The following is an 18,158-nucleotide window of genomic DNA, read 5'->3' on the forward strand; positions in this document are numbered from 1 at the left end:
CGAATGGCCCTCTTCCTCGGCATAAATTAATCCACGGAAAAATACGCTACATATTACTGGCTTTTCGTTAGTTCCCACTATGAGTAATTAACGGCAATTTGAATAGTTTTGTAAGATAAAATGGAAGGTCAAGCTTTCAGAACTTTTATGGATGATTGAGTTACGACTTTTAACTTCTTCAGCGCACTGAAAACTCTCAGAAATAAAACTAATGGGACATTTACCAAATTATCTATATTTAAAAATTTATTTCGATAAAAGACGTTACTTTGAACTTATTTTGAAAAATACCCAACTTTGACTTGTCCACCTTACATGTGTACAGTCAAAGGTGATACATATGCTTTGACTGATTACATGTCACCACGTTATTAGTACTGTGTGAGTAGATAGACACATTGACTGTCACATCACCATTCCGACTAGGGGTGGCATCGAGCTGAGCCGAGCCCGAACCTGCCTATGTTCGAGCCGAACTTGATTTAAATATTTTGAGCCGAGCCTCGTCTCGAGCCTAAAATTGTTATCGAGCTCGAGCCCAAAAATTTTAACCGAGCTTGAGCCGAGCTTCGAGCCGAACTCGAGCCTCAACATACATTTAAAAATTTTCAAAAAAATATATCAAATAAATTATATATAAAATTATACATACATTTTACATAAAATTGGACATGACCTCTACATAAAATTAGGCATAACCTATATATATATAATACATGTATAAGATTGAGGCATAACCTCTTCTTAAAATTGAGTATAATCTATGTATATAATACCTATATAAAATTCGGCATGACCTCTACTTAAAATTGGGCATAATCAATATTCATAATACCTGCATAAACACTCCATAAAACACTCCATCAATACTCCATAAACACTCCATAAACACTCCATAAAATTATCTATACATTCCATAAACAATCCATAAAATAGTCTAAACATTTCATACACTGCATAATATTATAAATAAACTTCATACAATAATCAAACACAACAAAATTAAATGAAATATCACTATCAATTCACAATCACCCAAATAAAAACTATAAATCCATTATAAAATTACAAACTATAGTTGTTTCTCTTAATGCTAGAAAATAGTATACGTCCCTGCATGAGCAAAATCTCCACCTACGACAAAAACAAAAAAATAAAATTAGTTATTGTCAGATAAAAAAATACTCTTCCACTACATGTTACTTAATGTCGTTAAAAATATTAAAATTACCATGATGAGAGAAACATGAAAAATCATGTAGCTGGTAGCATTATCTCTACACTCTTCTTCTCAGGCTGTAATCATAAAACAAAATTTTAATAAATAAAACTAAAAAATATCATAATAAAGAATTGATCAAATAACTTCACCTTTTGATTTTTTTTTTACACTGTGAAGAACCCGAATCCAATCAGTGCCACAAATCAAAGCTTGAATTGTACTTGGTGCCAAGGAAGAACGATATGAGTCTATTACTCTACCACCAGCACTAAATGTAGACTCTGAAGCTACTGTGGATATGGGAACTACAAGGATGTCTACTGCCATCTTAGATAATACCCGAAATTTCATATGATTCACTTTCCACCATTTTAAAACATCAAAATCATATTGTGAAGTTTCCTCACAACTAACACCTTCTTCAAGATAAATTTCCAATTCTGACCTTGGTGAATTAACTACATCCTTTTGTTTCATATAACTCATTAACTTTGACCAACCTGAACTTGATGAGGGCCTACGACTTGTGGAAACACCCATAGAGCTACTAGTACTTGAAACAATCTCTTCATTTCTAATATCCACATTATATAAGGATACATATTCATTGTAGATCTCATATAATGTGCGTCGAACTAAATTTATATTCATTGTAGCTTCCTCCTTAGAATATATCACTGGAAAACACATTTCGATCAACTTTAATTTGACCCTTGGATCCAAAACTGAAGCAACAACCATCAATAAATTGCATTCACCCCAATACTTCTCAAATTTCTCTTTCATTCTACTAACCATTGTCCTAATGAAAACATTTTCATTTGTAGAATGAAAATCCATAACTTCTTTTACACTATATACCTCACTAAGGTACAAATTAGAAGTAGGGTAGTCACTCCCAGAAATTATATTAGTAACTGCATTAAAAACTTCTAAAATCTCACACACTATGTCAACCTTTCCCCATTCATTAAAACTTGGCAAACAATCATATGTTGGTTCTCTAACTTTAAATCTAGATAATGCATCTTTGAATTTTAATGCAGAAGACAACATGTCATAAGTGGAGTTCCAACGAGTTGGACAATCAATAACCAACCTCTTTTCACTAAGTTCTAATTGTTGCACAATTTCAGAAAAAGTGTGAAGTCCAGCCTCAGACAGATTTATGAATTTGACACTTTCACGCACATTATCAATGATATCTTTAATATGAACAAGACCATCTTGGACTAATAAGTTCAAAATATGAGCACAACAACGCACATGAAACAACTTTCTACCACACACCAAATTTTTTTTCCTTGAAAAATCTTGTTTCAAAACTCTGATACAAACATCATTATATGCAGCATTATCGGCTGAAATACTAAAAACTTTATTTTCGATCTCCCACTCTTTCAAACCCTTGTAAATAGCATCTGCTATATCAACGCCACGAGGAGGAGGAGGAACATGCACAAAACTCAAGACTCGTTTTTGTAGCTTCCAATTATTGTCAATGAAATTGCCAGTAATAACCATGTATTCAATTTTTTGATTTTGAGACTTCCAAAGTTCCGTGGTAGGACTAATCTTGTTAATCTCTTTTAACAAAAATTTCAATTTCTTTTTCTCTGCCTCATACACGTCCATACACTCCTTCTTAATAGTCTTACGAGATATTTTCTCATAATTCATATTTGCCATCTTCATTACAAAATTAAATCCCTCCTCTTCTACTATCATGAATGGATGCTCATGCATAAGAATCCAATGAGCAATGAGTACTCTCATTTTAGCTTGATCATATTTTCCTCCAAAATCCATAAAAGGAAGTCCAGATAGACTCTGATCAACATTAGACCCCACTCCCACTGGTTGAAAGTTTAAGGTTTTTTGTTTTCTCATTGCCACTTTTCTACTAGTGCAACGTTTCAAATGTTGATTCATATGTGTGGTCACTCCACTACTAATAACACTCAAATTGATTTTACAATGAACACACTGAGCCTTTTTTGTACCATTAAGTGATACTTCTTTGAATTCCAACTACACATGAGACTTTTTTTGTCTTTTTGAAGTATGAGTAGAATCACCTTTATCCTCATTTATGGTAATTTCATTTGGGCCCACTTCTATGACAGAGGGTAGTGACTCTGGTGGAGTTGAGTCACTATTTATAGTCACACTAGAACTAGTGTTAATTATTGATGTCAATTGAGGAGGTGTTGACATTCTTACTTCTACAAAAAAACAAAATTACAAATTAAAAACATAAAGAAAAGAAAGTTATCCGAACAACAAAGATCCTACACATAATTTAAGATACTTGTTTATTCTTAGAGGAAGGTAAGTGACATTGTGACAATCGGGAACGACCCTTGTCTTTCAATGCAGCGGGGTCTCTTTGAACCAGTAGCCCTGCACACAATAGTTTCCAGTCCAATATACCGATCCTTTTTTTATATATAAATTTAAAAACTTCTAAGAGAAGGAAATAAGCACACCAATATTCTTTTCTAATATTCTGATGAAATTCAACCTCAATACCAAGAAATTAATGATAAAAAAAATCAACACTTACAGAACTCGAAAGTGTGTTTGCCGTTCAGGGATATCTCCAAAAGCCTTTTCAAGAATGAAGGAGCACTACTAAAACGAAGCGAGAGTTAGTAATTTTTTAGGTTTAGGTCGGCGACAAAAAAAAAAAATATATTAAATAAAAATCTTACCTCCCATCGGACCGTCGCTTTCGTCTCGTCAGCGAGGAAGAACTTCGGATGAAAAAAATGAAGAGGAAGGAAAAAAATCGATTGTAAACAAGAGAGATAATTTACATCCGTCTATATCTAACGTATCAATTCAACGAAATATGAACATTTGACAAGGTTTAGGCATCATATATCATCCAATGAGTAAATTTAAGACATCAAAGGTTTACACACAAGATCTCAATTTCCAAAAGATAGAAAAGGAACTATCAAATCACTTTTCCTAATACATCAAGCCATATAACATTTTAGAACAGCAGCAGATATAAGTTCAATGAGAATTAAGAAAGAAGGACAAAAACTAACTTTTTTTATTCTTTTTTATAATAAAGAGAAGTTGGATGCAATTAAGAAAGCTCCTGATTCCATTAACTATAATAGAGTATTATTGAACAGAATATGTTATCAACACTCAGAATCATGAAATAAAATTCCATTACTAAAATATATCAAGTAACAATTTGAATACCATTGCTGTTTATTGTTGAAATGTATGATAAACGTACAAAATTTTATAAGAGGTCAGACACCAGAAAATAAGAAGGCAAAAAAGAAACAAGATCCCACAACATAAAAATATTTGAAAGTCTAGAATAATAACTTCATTTATGAAGAATAATGGAATTTGAGCAAAAAATCATTGACAACCAACTATTTTCCAAACATTGTAGCACTTGAGCTTAGTAAGTCATTCTGAGATATACAAAAACATAACAAATGACAAGGTGGGGGATTTTTCTCCCCCACCCTTCCTTTCCTTCTTGAATGTCAGTATGAAGTTTCCTGGCTCTCAGCCAGCTAGAATGCAATTGACGGCACACTCAAGAAAAAAAAAAAAAAACAAAATGAAAAAAAAAATTAAGAGAATAAAATAAGTCAACCTTATACAATTTGTATAAAATGATCTTCTTACCTTCTACCCTTAAATCAAGAACTCATCGTTTCAAAAAATCAAACAGTATCAACACTCAAAATGATGAAATAAAATTCATACCAGTTTTCTTCCAATGATTTCTTCCCGAGTGTACTTTGAACTGTCAACTGCAAATATCTGAAAAAAAAAATAGAGCGTAGAAAAAGAACATTTGCTTACAGAAATGAAAATCTTTCCTCCTTCCGTCGGACCATCGATTTCGTCTCGTCGGCGAGGAAAAACTTTGGATGAAGAAATCGAAGAGGAAGAAGAGAAAGAAATCGCAAAGGAAGAAGAGACAGAAATCGCAGAGGAAGAAATCGAGGAATCGAAGAGGGAGAGGGAGAACGAGGGATTTGAAGACCAAATCCCCCATTTCCCCTGAATACCTACCGATAGACAGCGATTTCCGCAAGAAATCATGCTGAAATGGCATGGAAATGGCAGAGTGAGGTATGGGTTTCGCAGGAGAAACGAAGAGAGGTTTCCCGATCCCCGAATCGCTCGTTATATTAACGAGTCGGCTCGCGAACCAACAAGCCGAATCGGGCTCTGCTCGAGCTCGACTCGTTAATGTAAACGAGCCCATCCCTGAGTTCGAGCTCGGCTCGAGCTCGAGATATAACGTTTCGAACCGAGCCGAAACCGAGCCGAACTCGAGCGGCTTGCGAGCCGGCTGGGTTGGAAGCCACCCTTAATTCCGACACGTTATCTGCCAAGTAAGATGCCATGCCATTATCTATTAACATTCTTTTTGCCATGTCATTTCGTGCCACGTAAGCCCTTATCGGTTCTTATTGTTTTCGTTCCATCTCTCCCCGCTCGATCTTTCTCCTCTCCTCTCCTCTCAACCCCTCTCCTCTCGCCCTCTCGTCGTGCCAGCTGCCGTCGCTCCCCACTGCTCCCCTGTTGCTACCACTCCCCACAAATGGGTGTTCTTATGTCCCCTTAACTGGGTTTGATTCCTATTTCGAAAGAGATGAGAATTGATTGCTCTGTCGGTCTGGGAGTGTGATGGTTTCTAAGTTGTCACAGGAGATGGGAGAAGGAAGCCATTCTACTCTGTCGCTGATCTTTTTTTTTTCTATTACTCTCACTAAACGGGATGTTGCATCGGAACTCGCAGAAAACTCTTCCTTTCCTCACTGCAGAGTAGACACCCTCTTATTTAATGGAGTCTTCAGCAGGTCAGTCACGAATCTGAATTCCTCGAAACCATTGTTAACTTTGGCTTCTTCCTATTCTTCAATTCTCCCCAACTGCCAATTTTCTCTGTTTTGAAAAAAGGGAAAAAACGGAGAAATATATTTTTTAATTAAAAAAAATCAGTTATTCAACTTTTTTTTTTTTCAAAAATTATTTGTTCTTTGAAGAATTATACATGAGTTTGTAGTCATTAGTCCCTTGAAGATATCGTATGACTTTCTTTGCAGCTTTTCAATGGTCCAAACCAGGGTTACTATGATATTTGCCCAACATTCCCAATGCATATGCTATGTCAGGTTTTGTGCAAACCTGAGCATATATTAAACTTTCAACTACATATGGAATATTTTTCATTTGTTCCCTCTCTAAATCATTTCATGAACTTTGTTCCAAACTTAATTTGTCACCTTTGACAATAGGTGCAACACCAGATGAGCAATTTTTCGTACGAAATCTCTTTTAATTTGTCACCTAATGTCCCTCGGGATCTGTCTCTATCAATCTTTATGCCTATGACATAAGAAGCTTCGCCCATATCCTTCACATCATATTTCATCGAGAAAAATCGTTTATCCTCATGAAATAATCCTAAATCACTTGAAACAAGTAGAATATTATCTACATATAGGACTAAGAAAATTATTTTGCTCCCACTTACCTTATGGTATATACATTGGTCCATTATATTCTCCAAACTACCAAATAAAGAAATAACATCATGAAATTTTAAATACCACTGACAAGAGGCTTGTTTCAGTCTATATATTGATTTCTTAATTCTACAAACCAAGTGATCATTCCCCTCTGAAATAAAACCTTCATGTTGTTTCATGTAAAACTCTTCTTCTAGGTTTCCATTGAGGAAAACCGTTTTGACATCCATTTTATATACCTCCATATCAAAATGAGTTACTAATGCCATGATTATTTGAATGAATCCTTCTTTGAAATAGGAGAGAAGATATCATGATAATCAATTCTTTCTTATTGAGTAAATCATTTGCCTTATATCTTTTAATATTGCCTAAATAATTTCTTTTGGTATTAAAAACCTACTTACAGCCAATGGTCTTCCCCCTTTTAGGCAATTCAAGAAAACCTAAGACTTGGTTTTTAGCCATTGAATCCAACTCTTACTTCATGGCATCATTCCATAATGTGGATTTATGTCCACTCATAGCTTGAACACCAATGTCCATGTCAGATTTTTTAAGTTACACTTCACACTCTAAAGAAATTGCAATTTCCTAACTCTTGAAGATCTTCTTAATGCTACTTCAACACTTTCAGGTTGAGAATGTTGAGTAACTAGATCTATAAGAATATCTTCATGATGAGACCATTCTTCAACTATTGGTTGTTCTTGAGTAATCAATCTTGATAATCCTAAATGACAACCAATCTATGTGAAGTTGTAGGAGCGGGTTGAAAACTCGTATGTTCCTCAAAAACTAAGTTTCGAGATTGGATATTTCCACTAATTTCATTATTTTTAAGGAATCTTGCATTCTTAGATTCGACAATTCTTGTTGAACGAAATGGACAATAAAATTTGTATCCTAGTTGTTTCTTCCAACACGGTTTATCAACAACTCCCAATAATAGAAGGGAGCATCATCAACATGTATCAGATTTTGTTTGTTCATTACCTCCATATCAGACGATATACCTAACCGATACATTTTGGATTTTGAAATATATGATAAGCCCATCACGCTCCTAATTGCTTATAGCACCACCATGAGTGCTGGGCCACATGGATAACCAATAGTATTCTTTAAAAATGAATACCATAGCAGGGAATGACCTAATTGAATACCGTTAAAGTGCACAATTGAGAAGAAAAGAAGAAAAGAAAGAGAAAAAATAGAGAGAATAAGAGAAAGAGAAAAAATAGAGAGAATAAGAGAAAGAGAAGCAACCAAGAAAGAGTGGTATGAGTTGAGGCTAAAAAAAGATCGGACCCTTCTCTTTTTATCAAGGGAATTTTAATATATTACATATTTTTTTAAATAATAACACAAATAACCAACTTTTGAACTTAGTTGCACAAACACTTAACTTTTACCAGTCATTTGCACATGTGTACAACACAAGTGACACATAAGCTTTGATTGCTTACGTGGTGCCACTTCATCACACCACATCAGCACCCGAATAGTCTTATGCCATGTCACCCCACCACGTCATCGGTGAGCCACATCAGTTTGTCTTTTTTCTCCTATTTTCTTTTCATGATTGATTTAGGTTATTTTGTAAATAATTTTTTTAAAAATATTAATTTTTGGTTTTAAAAAAATCTAACACATTTCATTTCATTACCTCCACTTTAATATAATAAAACATAAAAAATTGGATTATTAATTATTTAGGAATTATTTTTTAATATAATTAACACTTTCTTTTACTTAATACCTTAATGTAATTATTTTAATTTAAGATATTATTTAATTTAATACAATAATTAGTAAACAATAATTTTGTTTTAAAATTCTTATTTGGTGGTATAAATATTCTACCAACTTTTTTAAAATAACAAAACATCAAATTCGTATATTAATTAATTAAAAAAATATTCTAACATATCTAATAGCTTTTATTATCACTTTAAAATATTTTTAATTGAAAAAATTATTTGAGAGTTTAAAAATCTTATTTATCGGTACACGTTTTATAACCTTTTATTAAAAAATATTTAAAAATAACATATTTTTAAAATTTTATTTTAATCTTTATTTGTTTAAATATTTGGTTTTTTTTAAACATATATATATATATATGTATTATTTTTAAATTTTTTATATTATTTTAAAATGTTTATATAATTTTTTTAAAAATATTTTTTTAAATTATTTATTATTTTTTAAATTTTATTATTTTAAACTTATTTTTTAAAATTTTTTTATTATTTTAAACTAATTTATTTTTTAAAATTTTATTATTTTAAACTTATTTATCGTTTTTTAAAACTTATTTAAAAATTTTTAAAAATTATATTTAATGACATGTCAGCTTACGTGGCAAATGACATGATAAAATAATGTCGTGGCAGACGGCGTGTCGATCTATGTTTACTACACAGATGACGTGACAACACATAAGCAGTCAAAGCTTATGTGTCACTTTTGACTGCACACATAGGCATTTGATCGGTCAAAGTTGGGTAGTTTTAGAAATATTTTCATGACGTCAGTATTTTTAAAAATATTTTATTTTAAATGGGTATTGACTGCTTTTGTGTGGCTTTTGACTGCAGACATAGGCATTTGATCGATCAAAGTTGGGTAGTTTTAGAAATATTTTCATGACGTCGGTATTTTTAAAAATATTTTATTTTAAATGGGTATTTAAGTGAAATACTTTAAAAATATTAATTTATTGATAATCTATAATTTATTATTTTCTTAATATTTATTATTCACTTTTACTTTCACTCTTTCTTTTCCTTTCACTCCCCCCCCTTTATACAAAATAAAAAGGAAAAATCCATTTTAACTTTCTCTTTCACGTTCGACAAGGGCATGCCTTTAATCTTTTGTCGCGGCCTGGACAGTGACTCGTTAACTTCTTTGACGTGCGCGCCAAACCCACTCGTCAACCGTTGCTAACTTCTTTACGGCTAGAAGTCGGTCTTCGTTGGGACCGTCGCTTGGAGAAGAGCAGAGTTCTCCAAGGAAAAAGATTGAAGGAGCATCTAAGCAGGTCAGTTTTGATTTTTTCGATAGCCGTGAACCTGCCGGCTCAATGAATTACCATTCCATTTCTCTCTTCTCAGCTGGGATGATATATGTTGTTATTCCATTTCACAAATCTTCCGAGTCTTCTGGCGAATGGTATACGGGTCCAAATGGGATAGACAAAGAAAAGGAACTTTCCGATTAATAGAAGCTTATTTGGACTCGGGAGCAGCCTCGGACTGTATCAAACGCGGGATTGAATTCCACGACGACATGCAGTCATGCAGATAACGAAGGCACTGAGTGCAGATACTCGAAAGGTCAAAACCAATGCAAGACTAATTTGACTTGTCTCGGCTGCTTTTCCGTTGAGAACAGGAAAAGGCGATACAAAAGATTGGATGCTTTCATCTGTACATTTTATTCTGAAACCCAGAACTATGGAGATGCCTTTCATGGCCATTATTTTGTTTCATTTCCGTTGGACAGTGGTTATAAAATACTGCCAATCAGCCAGTGTTCAAAAACTTATAGTAGATATGTTTATGGTCAGCTCAAGGGACCAAACAATGATGGGAGTCATAGATATCAATGTTTAGCTGAAAAATGAATCCATTAATGATCTAAATGCAAGCTCTATGAAAAACTTGTGGTCTTCAATTTTCCTTTTCTGATCTGGCTTCTTCCAGATTCATAAAGTTATGATTGAACAAGCTTCCACCAAGGCTTGGGAGTTGGGACAGACAAGCACTTCGATGGGGTTGACTAAACATTCCGTAGAATCTGACTCAAGTACAACAATATAATTTTACAGAAACTAATCTTTTATTATCACCAGTTGACGAAAACTCGTAAAGGAAGTAGAAACCCGAAGCAAAAGCAAAGACATCAACAAACTAAAAAGCACTCTGAAGCCACGCCTTTCTCTCACTATTGTCATTATTTTGATCACTCATCTTGGTAGTGGGCAATAGATGGAATTGGAAGAGCTCCGTGCGACGAATTCATCAGTCACCATACCTGAGCTCCTGTCTTTGCATATCACCAATTCCAAGCAGTCTTTCAGTTCAGCCACTACACTGCTTATGGAAGGCCTTTGTACAGATTTTGGTTGCGTGCATGAAATAGATATGTCCAGAGCCTTCCAAGCAGAGGTAATGTCGTACTCTGCTTGCAATTTTGGGTCCATGATATTCCTAACGTCCCCTCCTGAAATCAAGCAAGACACCCATTCTACAAGACCGATCTTCTGAGAGTCCCAGATTTGGATAATAGCGGGTCTCCCTGTGATGAGCTCTAGTAAAACGACCCCGAAACTATAAACATCACTTTTCTCGTTCAGGTTGTGGGAACTGAAGTACCTGAATGTGATGAATATCAAAGGGAGCTAAATTGTGAGGTTGTGATCTTAGAGAAGAAAAAATAGCAGAATGAAAGAATACATCAGAAGAGAAAAGAAAAACAGAGAAGTGGGCGCGGGCGCAAAATTAGATTTAAGTTATCGTGTTTAGGGAAGCATTTCCATTTGTTTGGTTAAATTCAAGGGGGACTTACTCTGGATCAAGATATCCATGGGTGCCCTTCACTTGGGTTGACATATGGGTGTAGTATTCATCGGTGAAAACCTTGCAAATTCCAAAATCTGCCAGTTTGGCCTCTAAGTTTTCATTCAGAAGGATGTTTGCGGCTTTCACGTCCCTATGAATAATTGGTGGCTTGCAGCCCACATGTAAATACTCCAATCCAACGATCAATGAAATATAAAACTAAATAACAATGGAAGTAAAGGAGCTTATTATCTTTAACGAACTAAATTTGTTCGTGTCATTACTTCTTCAATTGCAATGGGAGTAGTAATTCCGCAGCACTCAAGTTTAAAACCAGAGAAGTAAGATTTATTCGAACTGTTTTGCTTTGAAGTGTATGGATTCTCGCACAGATCAGAGCATTCACTAACCTTGTGAAACATCTAGTCCAATGCGTAGACGCTGATCCCAACTCAGAGTTTCCATGTCATCTTGAGCTGTTGGGAATGAGAATAATCAATTTCTTTCTTTCTTTACTAATTAGACGATTCGTGTTAAGGAGCTTTTGAACCATGTACCTGATAAAAGCTTTCCAAGATTTCCTTTGGCCATGTACTCCAAGATTAGGGCTTTCTTGTCGCCATCTGCACAGTAGCCGATGAAGCGAACTAGATGCCTATGGTGAAGCGTCATCAAGAGCTGCGCCTGTGAGCCAAATCCCACCACACCCAACATGAGCTCACTCATACCAGAGGTATTTACGAGCATCAAGTATTGAATAAATAATTGATTGTCCCCATACCTCTGTTTGGAATTCAACAGAAGCCTGGGCGTGTTGAGAGAGCATCTTAACGGCAACCTCATTACCATCCTTCATTTGACCATGATAGACTGTTCCAAAGGCTCCTTTGCCGATCACCCTCTGGAAATTGTTGGTCACAGTCACAATTTCATCATATGAGAATCGTCGAGTGTCTAAATTAAAGGAACCTTCTCTTTTTATATACTGGGGATTTGGTCTTGCAGCTGATGAGGTCCAAACAGACAGTTGATTAGTAACCAGCAACTTGAAATGATCGGCTATGGAAAATATTTAAGCTAAATTGTGTGTTTAAAGCTCACCTCTGGGTCTTCTACATTTAAACCAAATCAACACCGCAATTCCAATAGCAACCGTAGTGATCGCAACTGCAACTACTACTGGGACGACAACACTTGGGCTCTTTTTGCATGATTTTAGAGCACAGGGATCAGTTGCGTTGCATGAAGGGGAATTACAAAGATTTGGATCAACACTAGCAGAAGGAGGTTCAACGCTATGTATTAGCATAATTGAATTGTTCATGCATTGAATCATTAGGTTTATCTCATTCATGCAATGAACTCTGGCTAAGGTGCTTATCCCAACCTTAATGTGAGCGATTCTGTTCTGGATTTGTCAACCAAAGATATGGGAACTGATCCACTGAGCTGGTTGTGAGATAAATTCCTGCATGCATGCAGAATCTCATATCATATCTCTGCCTTTCCACACAGTAGACACGGTGAAGGACAAGTCTTTTTCCTGAAAGTTTTTCAACTTACAAGTACGAGAGATATATCAATGCTGCAAGAAACTGAGGCACCGTTCCCGTCAAGTTGTTTTGTGATAAATCCCTGAACATCCGTAATTATTAGCTGAAAACTTCAATAAAATGATAAATTAATCTAGTTCAGATCTGGCATAAAAAATGGTATTTTACAAGTGTTCAAGGGAAGTTAACGTTGCAAGGAACGGGGGTATCGGTCCTTCGATTTTGTTTTTTGATAAATCCCTGAAGAAAAAAAAAGAATTGCCCCAGTTAATAGCTACATTCATATTAGTCAAAATGTGAGATTGAACGTTAAAAAGGAACCAAATAGACCCAGTGACATTGTTTATATGGATTCTGTGTTCACTTACAAAGATTGAATCAGCTTGAGGTTCCCAATGGACGCATCTATCTTCCCACTCAATCCAGATGAAGATAGGTTCCTGGTAGTGAGGTAGCAAATCCTGTGAGCTAGATGCTCGATTCATACAAATTAGATAGTTTGATAGAATTTACTTACAGAGAAATAATTCTTGGTGGGTTGTCATCGTCATAGCTGCAAGTCAAGCCATCCCACATGTACTTGTTCGGCAAGCATGGATCGGCCATCCAATTTTTCTCCACTCCGTATATGTCTTTGATGCTCGTGATAGCATAAACTTCAGAGATTCCACAAATGAATCAAATCAAAACGGATTCTGAGGCATTTTGAGAAACTAGAAAAGTTTTCTTGAAAAGTCGAGAATATGAGGCATTTTGGAAGACAACAAACCATCTTTTTCGTCGGTTGCAGTTTCGTTGAGGGTAAGAACAATATAGATCTCAAAGGCATTTAGGATTGGGGGGAGGACTGATTTTTCCGTCTTCGAAAAAGAAATCGAGTAGTCGCGAACACCAGTCATTGGCGAGGTGGTGTATACTGTCGAGGCAACTAAGTACTTCGGTTCGTGTGCAAAGCATGAATCCCCATTGTTACAGCAATAGAATTCCCTTAAACTAGTGCTTCCATTTGATTTCTGGAAATCAGCAAAATGCCTGAAAATATGGAATTCTGTGTTGGGATCGTTCGCCGTCCAGTTGAAGTAGAGTGACCCGTTGGCATTCATAGGCGTGGCCGCAGTTCTCATTACTGCCGATGGCGGTTCGAAACCCAAGTACAAGTTCTCTACAGTGAGAGAAGTGCTAATGGATGCCCAAGAAGGATCCGTATAAGGCAGCCAGAACCGATCGTAATCATCGTCAGGATACCTAATGGACGAATGCAAAATTACGAAAAACGTTTCTGTTTATTAAAGATTACATTTAATAAGATCTAAGAAGAAGTCATCGAAGCTTAATTTTGATATGGCTAAGAGTACAAGTCCAGTGTGGTTAGCAGGGCATTCTAAATGGAATTTGACATGATTCTCTTCTCTTACCTGATTATCTGCTCAGAAGTTGAGCCGGCATCATAGATCGATTCAGCAAGAAGAGACTGATTATAAGAGGCCGCCTTGTACATTGAATCTTTGAGAAGCCTCGCCTCCACAGCCGATATGAAAGGCTCTCCGCTGCCCGTGTTCACCAGACAGACAGGTATAAAATCCATAGTTGCTACCAACACAATCTCCTTCCAACTTGGAAGCGATGCATTCGCTAAGCTTACTCGAGTCCACAGGTTGATTCCCACATAGAGATCAAACTCTGGTGCTATTTGTTTATCGTAATCCACATACATGAAAGAAGCTCTCACGAAGTACTTGCTACCCTTCAGGACTGGTCTTACCGTGTAACAGTTTCGTTCACCGTCTGGGAAGCTTCTCATGCTTCTGTACTGTCGTTTAAGGGAAGAGGCGACAAGATTCGAAGATGGGAACTCCCTGTTTTCTCCGGACCGTACGAAACCAGCGTCGGAAGTGTAAAAGATCCCCGTCTCACTGTCGGTATAGTTGAAGCCTTCCGGTATGCCGCAGTCGATGCTGATGAATCCTGCATATGTGTAAGTTTGACCTCAGATGAAGCATCTTGGATTCTTATTACTTGTCTTGTTTGTCTATGATGGATTAAGGTTCTGGACGATCAAACTAACCTGGTTGCGCCACAACAACAGCTGCAAATATTGCGAAGAGGAAGAAGAGATGCTCCGCCATCGCCATCTATTTTACTTTCTTGCAGAGGATCCAGGGACAGAAGTAAATCTTTGGGCGTCTTCACCGGCCGCAGGTAGGATAAGGTCATGAGAATGCATGTACTGATTTACATTTGGGACATTTATACAAATACCGGAATTTAAAGTTTGAAATCCATGTGGCCCAGACAACTGGCCACATCAGACGAAGACGAAGACGAAAGACGAAAGACGAAAGACATTTACAAAAATACCGGATTTCAAAGTTTGAAATCATGGCTCGGTTAACTTGCCACATCAGACGAAGACGAAGACGAAAGGCGAAAGACATTTACAAAAATACCGGATTTCAAAGTTTGAAATCATGGCTCGGTCAACATGCCACATCAGACGATGACGAAGACGATGACGAAGACGAAGACGAAGACGAAGACGAAGACGAAGACGAAGACGAAGAACGAAGACGAAGACGAAGAACGAAGACGAAGAGGAAAGACGAAAGAGTTCGCCGGAAGGATAAATCAAAGCGCCGGAAGGATGATCATACCTGTAGAGGTCACCGGCTCTGTAAAATCGCGCCGGAAGTAGAAATCGTGGTGGAGCTCCGTAAATTTGCCGGACGGGGCCAATCTTTGAGGAGGCCTGGTCGAACTGGAAGGGAAAAGGGAACCAGGAACGCTGGTAGTCGAGCTGTTAGAGGAAAGAGGGAAGAGGAAAGGAGGAAGGTCTAATTTTGTGAATCTCCCTTTACATTTTACTTGAAAGGATCAGTGAGATGTATATTCCACTCTCGATTTTTCTGCTGAATTAATTTGTTGAGTGAGTCGACAGGGCATGACAATGAACAAGTTTGTGAGACAACCGTTGCGACATCGTTTTCTCTATAAGCACCTTAACAGATCCGAATGGCCCTCTTCCTCGGCATAAATTAATCCACGGAAAAATACGCTACATATTACTGGCTTTTCGTTAGTTCCCACTATGAGTAATTAACGGCAATTTGAATAGTTTTGTAAGATAAAATGGAAGGTCAAGCTTTCAGAACTTTTATGGATGATTGAGTTACGACTTTTAACTTCTTCAGCGCACTGAAAACTCTCAGAAATAAAACTAATGGGACATTTACCAAATTATCTATATTTAAAAATTTATTTCGATAAAAGACGTTACTTTGAACTTATTTTGAAAAATACCCAACTTTGACTTGTCCACCTTACATGTGTACAGTCAAAGGTGATACATATGCTTTGACTGATTACATGTCACCACGTTATTAGTACTGTGTGAGTAGATAGACACATTGACTGTCACATCACCATTCCGACTAGGGGTGGCATCGAGCTGAGCCGAGCCCGAACCTGCCTATGTTCGAGCCGAACTTGATTTAAATATTTTGAGCCGAGCCTCGTCTCGAGCCTAAAATTGTTATCGAGCTCGAGCCCAAAAATTTTAACCGAGCTTGAGCCGAGCTTCGAGCCGAACTCGAGCCTCAACATACATTTAAAAATTTTCAAAAAAATATATCAAATAAATTATATATAAAATTATACATACATTTTACATAAAATTGGACATGACCTCTACATAAAATTAGGCATAACCTATATATATATAATACATGTATAAGATTGAGGCATAACCTCTTCTTAAAATTGAGTATAATCTATGTATATAATACCTATATAAAATTCGGCATGACCTCTACTTAAAATTGGGCATAATCAATATTCATAATACCTGCATAAACACTCCATAAAACACTCCATCAATACTCCATAAACACTCCATAAACACTCCATAAAATTATCTATACATTCCATAAACAATCCATAAAATAGTCTAAACATTTCATACACTGCATAATATTATAAATAAACTTCATACAATAATCAAACACAACAAAATTAAATGAAATATCACTATCAATTCACAATCACCCAAATAAAAACTATAAATCCATTATAAAATTACAAACTATAGTTGTTTCTCTTAATGCTAGAAAATAGTATACGTCCCTGCATGAGCAAAATCTCCACCTACGACAAAAACAAAAAAATAAAATTAGTTATTGTCAGATAAAAAAATACTCTTCCACTACATGTTACTTAATGTCGTTAAAAATATTAAAATTACCATGATGAGAGAAACATGAAAAATCATGTAGCTGGTAGCATTATCTCTACACTCTTCTTCTCAGGCTGTAATCATAAAACAAAATTTTAATAAATAAAACTAAAAAATATCATAATAAAGAATTGATCAAATAACTTCACCTTTTGATTTTTTTTTTACACTGTGAAGAACCCGAATCCAATCAGTGCCACAAATCAAAGCTTGAATTGTACTTGGTGCCAAGGAAGAACGATATGAGTCTATTACTCTACCACCAGCACTAAATGTAGACTCTGAAGCTACTGTGGATATGGGAACTACAAGGATGTCTACTGCCATCTTAGATAATACCCGAAATTTCATATGATTCACTTTCCACCATTTTAAAACATCAAAATCATATTGTGAAGTTTCCTCACAACTAACACCTTCTTCAAGATAAATTTCCAATTCTGACCTTGGTGAATTAACTACATCCTTTTGTTTCATATAACTCATTAACTTTGACCAACCTGAACTTGATGAGGGCCTACGACTTGTGGAAACACCCATAGAGCTACTAGTACTTGAAACAATCTCTTCATTTCTAATATCCACATTATATAAGGATACATATTCATTGTAGATCTCATATAATGTGCGTCGAACTAAATTTATATTCATTGTAGCTTCCTCCTTAGAATATATCACTGGAAAACACATTTCGATCAACTTTAATTTGACCCTTGGATCCAAAACTGAAGCAACAACCATCAATAAATTGCATTCACCCCAATACTTCTCAAATTTCTCTTTCATTCTACTAACCATTGTCCTAATGAAAACATTTTCATTTGTAGAATGAAAATCCATAACTTCTTTTACACTATATACCTCACTAAGGTACAAATTAGAAGTAGGGTAGTCACTCCCAGAAATTATATTAGTAACTGCATTAAAAACTTCTAAAATCTCACACACTATGTCAACCTTTCCCCATTCATTAAAACTTGGCAAACAATCATATGTTGGTTCTCTAACTTTAAATCTAGATAATGCATCTTTGAATTTTAATGCAGAAGACAACATGTC

The 18,158-nt window shown here is 35.8% G+C and overlaps 1 protein-coding gene across 1 annotated transcript; it reads right to left on the minus strand.

Moving 5' to 3' along the window:
• Positions 1 to 10,618: 10,618 nt before the first annotated feature.
• Positions 10,619 to 15,055, minus strand: LOC137950304 (putative leucine-rich repeat receptor-like serine/threonine-protein kinase At2g19230). Its single transcript, XM_068796698.1, has 15 exons — positions 14,937 to 15,055; positions 14,287 to 14,836; positions 13,641 to 14,116; positions 13,389 to 13,527; positions 13,240 to 13,311; positions 13,040 to 13,111; positions 12,882 to 12,953; positions 12,706 to 12,786; positions 12,420 to 12,592; positions 12,100 to 12,323; positions 11,876 to 12,002; positions 11,729 to 11,794; positions 11,653 to 11,675; positions 11,326 to 11,537; positions 10,619 to 11,132 (listed from the first exon to the last, which is right to left on the minus strand). The coding sequence occupies exons 1-15, from the start codon at positions 15,001 to 15,003 to the stop codon at positions 10,724 to 10,726; spliced, it is 2,763 nt and encodes a 920-aa protein (XP_068652799.1). The 5' UTR covers positions 15,004 to 15,055; the 3' UTR covers positions 10,619 to 10,723.
• Positions 15,056 to 18,158: the final 3,103 nt, after the last annotated feature.

This window comes from Aristolochia californica, unplaced genomic scaffold (genome assembly GCF_029961685.1).
Source record: "Aristolochia californica isolate CCGP_79_NKW_82.1479 unplaced genomic scaffold, dmAriCali1.0.hap1 SCAF_14, whole genome shotgun sequence".
Taxonomy (NCBI): Eukaryota; Viridiplantae; Streptophyta; class Magnoliopsida; order Piperales; family Aristolochiaceae; genus Aristolochia; species Aristolochia californica.